Source organism: Trifolium pratense, linkage group LG4 (assembly GCF_020283565.1).
Source record: "Trifolium pratense cultivar HEN17-A07 linkage group LG4, ARS_RC_1.1, whole genome shotgun sequence".
In the NCBI taxonomy this organism is placed as follows: domain Eukaryota; kingdom Viridiplantae; phylum Streptophyta; class Magnoliopsida; order Fabales; family Fabaceae; genus Trifolium; species Trifolium pratense.
Window position 1 is genome coordinate 4,011,921 of NC_060062.1, and position 7,626 is coordinate 4,019,546.

Sequence of the window (7,626 nt, forward strand, 5' to 3'; positions counted from 1 at the left end):
TAATTATTCATAAGGATTATTGATTATAAAGTGAGCATAGGATTATTGATTATAAAGTGTGCATGGACCAAATACATTATCTAGTTCATCCCATAGAGATTTCAATTCAATATAGTGTTCAGCTAAAGTACCGTTTGACTCAACTTTTTTTATATGTAGAAGCCATTATAATCAATAATCCTTATGTTTTGTCAAAAAAAAAAATCAATAATCCTTATGAATAATATTTTTGTATTCATTCCCCTCTAAACTTCATTTATAATCTAAGAAATAATATAACAAAATTAAATGCTATAATATATGACACTCTTTTTTTTTTGTTGTTACAAATAATATATGACATTCTAGTATTAACAGATAAAAGATAGTGTTAAAAAAAAGTGTAAATAAACTCAATATAACGTGATAATTGCTCTTTTATCCCCTCTATGATACATAAACCAACACCGATAAAAAGATGCTTTATTTTAAGATTTTACGATCATTGCGAACTACAACTTTACACCACCGCACCTCAACATAACTCAATATCCATCAGTGTCTCCCATACCCTGACTGTTGGTCGATGATCTCCGTGCACCAACAATATCTATTTAAGAATTTTTTTTATGAATGGTAGATGCTTCGTTGAGTTGTTCCACAAAAGATTTCAAAAGAAAAGATCCACTCTTATTATCACTATGCATTCCCATGATTCTTTCATATAATGTCATTAACCTTGTACTCATTTCCTTATCTTCCATCACATTTGCAAGTCCTTCCGCAACATCCTTTTGACCAAGCCCATTGAGTCTTAGACCCACCCTCCACACCTCAACAATATAGGCACAATTCACGAATTGATCTCCAGCCATAGGGTAGCACAACAATTTCTTTTGAAATTGTAAAGCTTCCAATGTAGAATTCCAACCACAATGTGTAATAAAACAACCCAAAGAGTTGTGTTGCAAAATCTCCCTTTGTGGAGCCCAAGAAACAACCATGCCTCTTCCTTCCTTCAAAATCTTCTCACAAAACCCAATTGGTAATCCTTGGCGCCAAGTGGATCTCAAAACCCAAATAAAAGGCCTCATTGTAGCCTCAAGAGCTAAAGCTAGATTTTTCAAATTGGATTCTCCAATTGGATTGACCCAACTTCCAAATGAGACATAAACAACTGAGTTAACTTTTTGGTTTTTTAGCCACTTTAAACAACTTAAATCTTCTTCCCAAAAACTAAGATTTTTAGTGAGTTGATGAGGCCTATAAATAGGGCCTATAGGCAACACATTTTGTGAATATGATGAATTACTAGTTTGTACCCCAACTTTGATTTCGTTTGGAAAGGAATTCACCAAGACCCATTTAAGGTTTCTTGATCTTTCCAAAGTTCTCATCCAAAACTTAAATCTTGCTTTCTTAGCGGCAATTGTTCCAATAAGCCATGGTAAATCCTCAGTTGAAACTACAGGCAATGAAGGTACAAATGTAATTTTGCCTTCATGTTGTGGAAGTCCTGCCAATACATTAATACATTATGCATCATAGTATTCTTTTGTTCTCAACCTTTATCATTTATAAAAAAAACAAAAAAAAAAAATTCATATCCGGCCTAATAACCGACAAATTTGGACACCAATTTCATTATTTACAACAAGTAACAACAAGTTTTTTTTTTTTGTTGCTAAGAATATGCTAACAACAATATTAATCACATTTTCTCAACAAAAAAAAAAAAAACAATATTAATCACATTTTCTCAACAAAAAAAAAACAATATTAATCGCATCTCTTTTAAAAAAAACAAACAATATTAATCACGTTATAAATTGTACCCAAAAAAGTCAATCACGATATATATGACACGGTTAATATTTTAGGTTGATTGAATAAGTGATATATTTAGTCGATAATTAGATATTTAATGAATCTAAAAAATGTTATTATAAAAAGAATAGCAAAGACTATTAGAGAAACAATAAACCTGTGTCAGAGATGAGTCCAGTCATAAGCATATGAGGTATGGCTGCAATCAAAAGATATGATGAAAGCATGGCTGGCCAGAAGCCAGCAGTAGGGATGCTAAACTTGTTTGCCACTTGTAAGGCCCAAGATGCCAACAAGTCAACCACCATCAAACACACTTCATCAAGCCTTTGATTATTTTGAAGAAACTCTTCCAAATTGTTTGGCATTATATTCTCCATGGATGATTCAATGGCAAAGAAATCTATTGTTGTGTTCTCTTCTATCCCATCTTCTAAACCAACCCACTTAATGATCTTATTATTATGATTATCATGATCATGATCATTGTACCGGGCCATGGACCGGGGTGTAATTTGTTAAGGCCCAATATGAAAAGGCCCAATAAAGTATAGTCCATAAAGGTTCACACCAAAATATTGCACGTTGATGACACGTGAAATCATCATCACTCCCACGATCTACCTTGACTTGGAGAAGAAGGAAAGAAACTTGGAGAAGAAGGAGGAGTAACCGCCCATGATGCAGTAATGGAGAGGTGGTGGAGAAGGTGGAGAACATGCTCCAAGGTGTCAACAAAACTCTATAAATAGGACCTGCTCCAAGAGGAAAAGGGGGGGATTTTTTTTATACTCTCATGCTTGAGACAGAATTTCTTTGATACTTTCATTCTTGTAACAACACCATTCTTTCATTATTGTAAAGTTTATCAATTTCTTCTCTAAGGAAAATTTTGTATTTCTATCATTATCAAATAATACAAACCCCCTTGAATGTTTACCAGAACATTTTGGCGCCCACCGTGGGGCTGCGGTAAAATTATTGTTTCCCAGCCTACCACTCTCTTTTTGAATAAACACGGTGATATTGCTTTGCCGTCATACCAACCTTTCCATTTGAGTTATGACGATGTCACCGCCGTCGTTGGTTCGTTTGGGAAGTCATAGTTGATTCAACAAATTCTTGTCCTCATGCTGTTCTCTGGAAGCCATCATAGAGATAAAGAAAGACGCCCACAGCGGTAATCGATTGACTCGTTTTTCTGTTAAAAGCTAAGTTTTCTCAACTGTGTACTCTTGATTTCATGGAATCCTCTCAATAATTTTCGGTACCTGTTAATATAATATAACCCCTTTGCCACGGTAATCGCCTGTGCTTATATTCTATTTAATTTAATTTAATTTGATTTGATTTATATATTGTCAATTGATGACCTTAGTATAATTCATGAGTATAATTCATGAGTGGAAATCGATGAGTATAACTTAAATCTAACAGACTAACACAATTATGAAGCCTTTAACAATTTTCCGTCATGGTATATTTTATTGATTTGATTTGTGCTAATTGGCTACAACGGAGCATAGCACTGTGTCTTGTTGCTTCAAAATAAACTATCAACATGTAACTGCCCTTTGTTTTGTCGCTATAATGTTTGTGTACTGGCGTACTTGTTCGTTGATGACTAACTCACTTTAATTTGGTTCATCATCTATTGTTTCTATTTTACTTTGTTTCTTTTATGTTTGGTTTCATGAATCTAAACTCGCCGTCTCGCCAAATTGTTGTCGTCGTCCAATATCGCCATCCTGCTACCAATTGCCTGATGGCGCAACTTCGCTTATCGGTTGTTTCAAACGTGGACATCGTCGCCGTCAAAATCATGTAACTGTTTTGTAGAAACTGGAGCAAATTTTGGAACTACGGCGATTTAAGGATGAATACGACGCAATGTAGACCACAACGTGAGAGGTAAAGAGACGTGAGGAGGACAAGTACAAGGGTAAACGATTCAAGTTATAAAGCGAACATATACAGATCATCTGCCGGCTTGAACGACCATAATCCAGGTGCCTTCAATCCTTTACTTTCTGTTTTCGACAACTTACAACTATTTTGACGGATATTTGGATTTGTTTTATCTCATTTTAGTATTTTTATCAAAGGAATGATGATAACTTAGAATACCCTTTGCTATTGAACATATGATGATCCATTACTTTAGATTAATATTCATCTATTTATTATTTGTATAATAATGTGCTTACTGTTATTATTATTAATGTCTATTGAGTGTTCTCACTCTTTCAAAATGTCCCAAAATAAGTTTCATGCTCAGGTGCTGCATTTTGTATTTGATGAGATATAAATTTCACCACAAATCTGCGCAATCAAGCCTTACACACACATACAACCAAGTTAAGCATCAGCATTGTCTGTACTTTTCTTATATGGTCAAAATAAACATCAACACCCTTTCAAGCGGCGATCTTAAAACACAAGCAGTTGGTCATTGTTGCCACTCGGCGAGAAAGAAGCCGTCAACTAATATTTCAGGTTGAAGCATATTCCGCGATAACTACCGCAATGGAGCTCAGTCTCGCCACGTCAAAACATAATTGCTTTTCTTACTAGGCGAGGAGCGCCGCGACAAACCGCCCATGGCGGTATTATTTTCGTTTATTTTATTTTTCATATATTATTATCGTTGAACCTCTAATGTATCAAAGCTTATTTGCAGTAATCATGATTAAGCTGCGGACTCTGAACAAAAAATTATTCAAGATCAACTCATATGAAAGCTCTGAACCAAATGTAAGGTTGAAAGGCCTTGGCGTTACCCGTAAGTCTTACGAGTTGGGTACGTCAGAAAAAGAAAATAAAACAAGGTTGAAAGGCCTTGGCGTCACCTACGAGTTGGGTACGTCAAAAAAAAAAAAAAAAAAAAATATTATTAAACAAGGGTTACAGTGCCTTGGCGTCACCTACGAGTTGGGTACGTCAGAAAAAAAAAATTTTAAACAAGGGTTACAGTGCCTTGGCGTCACCTACGAGTTGGGTACGTCAGAAAAAAAAAATATTATTAAACAAGGGTTACAGTGCCTTGGCGTCACCTACGAGTTGGGTACGTCAGAAAAAAAATATTATTAAACAAGGGTTACAGTGCCTTGGCGTCACCTACGAGTTGGGTACGTCAGAAAAAAAAATAAATATTATTAAACAAGGGTTACAGTGCCTTGGCGTCACCTACGAGTTGGGTACGTCAGAAAAAAAAAAAATATTATTAAACAAGGGTTACAGTGCCTTGGCGTCACCTACGAGTTGGGTACGTCAGAAAAAAAAAATAAATATTATTAAACAAGGGTTACAGTGCCTTGGCGTCACCTACGAGTTGGGTACGTCAAAAAAAAAAAAATATTATTAAACAAGGGTTACAGTGCCTTGGCGTCACCTACGAGTTGGGTACGTCAGAAAAAAAAAAATTTTATTAAATAAGGGTTACAGTGCCTTGGCGTCACCTACGAGTTGGGTACGTCAGAAAAAAAAAATGTTATTAAACAAGGGTTACAGTGCCTTGGCGTCACCTACGAGTTGGGTACGTCAGAAAAAGCAAAAATAAACAAGGTTGAAAGGCCTTGGCGTTACCTGTAAGTCTTACGAGTTGGGTACGTCAGAAAAAGAAAAATTAAACAAGGTTGCAAGGCCTTGGCGTCACCTGTAAGTCTTACGAGTTGGGTACGTCAGAAAAAGAAAAATTAAACAAGGTTGCAAGGCCTTGGCGTCACCTGTAAGTCTTACGAGTTGGGTACGTCAGAAAAAGAAAAATCAAACAAGGTTGAAAGGCCTTGGCGTCACCTGTAAGTCTTACGAGTTGGGTACGTCAGAAAAAGAAAAATTAAACAAGGTTGCAAGGCCTTGGCGTCACCTGTAAGTCTTACGAGTTGGGTACGTCAGAAAAAGAAAAATCAAACAAGGTTGAAAGGCCTTGGCGTTACCTGTAAGTCTTACGAGTTGGGTACGTCAGAAAAAAAAATCAAACAAGGTTTCAAGGCCTTGGCGTTACCTGTAAGTCTTACGAGTTGGGTACGTCAGAAAAAGAAAAATTAAACAAGGTTGCAAGGCCTTGGCGTCACCTGTAAGTCTTACGAGTTGGGTACGTCAGAAAAAGAAAAATTAAACAAGGTTGCAAGGCCTTGGCGTCACCTGTAAGTCTTACGAGTTGGGTACGTCAGAAAAAGAAAAATCAAACAAGGTTGAAAGGCCTTGGCGTTACCTGTAAGTCTTACGAGTTGGGTACGTCAGAAAAAGAAAAATCAAACAAGGTTTCAAGGCCTTGGCGTTACCTGTAAGTCTTACGAGTTGGGTACGTCAGAAAAAGAAAAATTAAACAAGGCTGAAAGACCTTGGCGTTACCTGTAAATCTTACGAGTTGGGTGCGTCAGAAAAAGATACAGCAAAGAAAGGCGAGATTATCAACACCGCCAGAAAAAGCTTACACACAACCAAAGCAAGGCGATTCATTATAACGCCAAATGACAACAGGTATAAAGTTATTCATAAATGATATATAATTATATTTAAAGAGCTAAAGACATTGCAGGTGCAAAGTTAAAAATTTTCAAAGGCGAGATTATTGTCAACACCAGACACAAAGTATAGTGGAAGTACGACTCCGAGCAGCGCCAATTCTTTTTAAATTGCCAAGAAGTCACAAAATAAGGCGTGCAAGCCTGGCAGTACGAAAATCAACTACAACAAAGAAGGGCGAGTCATAATGACGCCGAATCATTTACAATCGCCATAAAGGCAACAGGCGAGATTGTTGTCAACGCCAACGTAAAAATGCAAATACAACGGAACAGGCGAGACGAATCGCGAAAGACGAAGAGGCGAGATTGGTGACAACGCTAGCTTGAAAATGCAAATACAATGAAAAAAGAGGAAGGGCGACTCGCTAACTTGCTCAAAGTCGCCAAGAAACAATGACAACAATATTCAAAGCCACAAATGGCGTACATCAAGATATTCAAAAGTCATAGAAGGGCGTACAAATTAGCTAAGAAATATCAACAACAAAAGGAAGGATAAGGCGACAAGCAAACGAAGAATATAAGTCGGCAACAAATAGGCGACATAGAACAACGCCGAGGCATAATAATCGCCAAGTGATTTCAATTAAAAGCACTTCGCCTTCCCGAAGCCTCGTGCTTGGGGGGCTGTGTACCGGGCCATGGACCGGGGTGTAATTTGTTAAGGCCCAATATGAAAAGGCCCAATAAAGTATAGTCCATAAAGGTTCACACCAAAATATTGCACGTTGATGACACGTGAAATCATCATCACTCCCACGATCTACCTTGACTTGGAGAAGAAGGAAAGAAACTTGGAGAAGAAGGAGGAGTAACCGCCCATGATGCAGTAATGGAGAGGTGGTGGAGAAGGTGGAGAACATGCTCCAAGGTGTCAACAAAACTCTATAAATAGGACCTGCTCCAAGAGGAAAAGGGGGGGATTTTTTTTATACTCTCATGCTTGAGACAGAATTTCTTTGATACTTTCATTCTTGTAACAACACCATTCTTTCATTATTGTAAAGTTTATCAATTTCTTCTCTAAGGAAAATTTTGTATTTCTATCATTATCAAATAATACAAACCCCCTTGAATGTTTACCAGAACAATCATTATTAGTATTAATCTTCTTATGAAAATGTTGAGGGAGGACTATGAAGGCTTCAAATCCTTGACTTACAAAAACTGAGGCTAGATTTTGCATGGGATTAACATGTCCCTGTGCTGGATAGGGAACAAAAATGATTATTGGCTTCTTCATATTAATTAATTAATTAATTAATTTGGTATATGCTTTTTTTTTTGGACA

General features: G+C 36.7%; 1 protein-coding gene across 1 annotated transcript; it reads right to left on the minus strand.

Annotated features, from left to right (window-relative positions):
• Nucleotides 1–251: 251 nt before the first annotated feature.
• LOC123923305 (UDP-glycosyltransferase 82A1) lies at nucleotides 252–7,626 on the minus strand. The gene is made up of 4 exons (XM_045975991.1): nucleotides 7,419–7,626; nucleotides 4,587–4,594; nucleotides 1,964–2,261; nucleotides 252–1,495 (listed from the first exon to the last, which is right to left on the minus strand). The coding sequence occupies exons 1-4, from the start codon at nucleotides 7,576–7,578 to the stop codon at nucleotides 594–596; spliced, it is 1,368 nt and encodes a 455-aa protein (XP_045831947.1). The 5' UTR covers nucleotides 7,579–7,626; the 3' UTR covers nucleotides 252–593.

Coding starts and splice junctions, on each gene's coding strand:
- LOC123923305 (XM_045975991.1), bottom strand. CDS start 7,578: ATGAAGAAGCCAATAATCATTTTTGTTCCCTATCCAGCACAGGGACAT. Junction 1,496..1,963: donor TGGACTCATCTCTGACACAG/GTTTATTGTTTC, acceptor ATGTATTGGCAG/GACTTCCACAACATGAAGGC.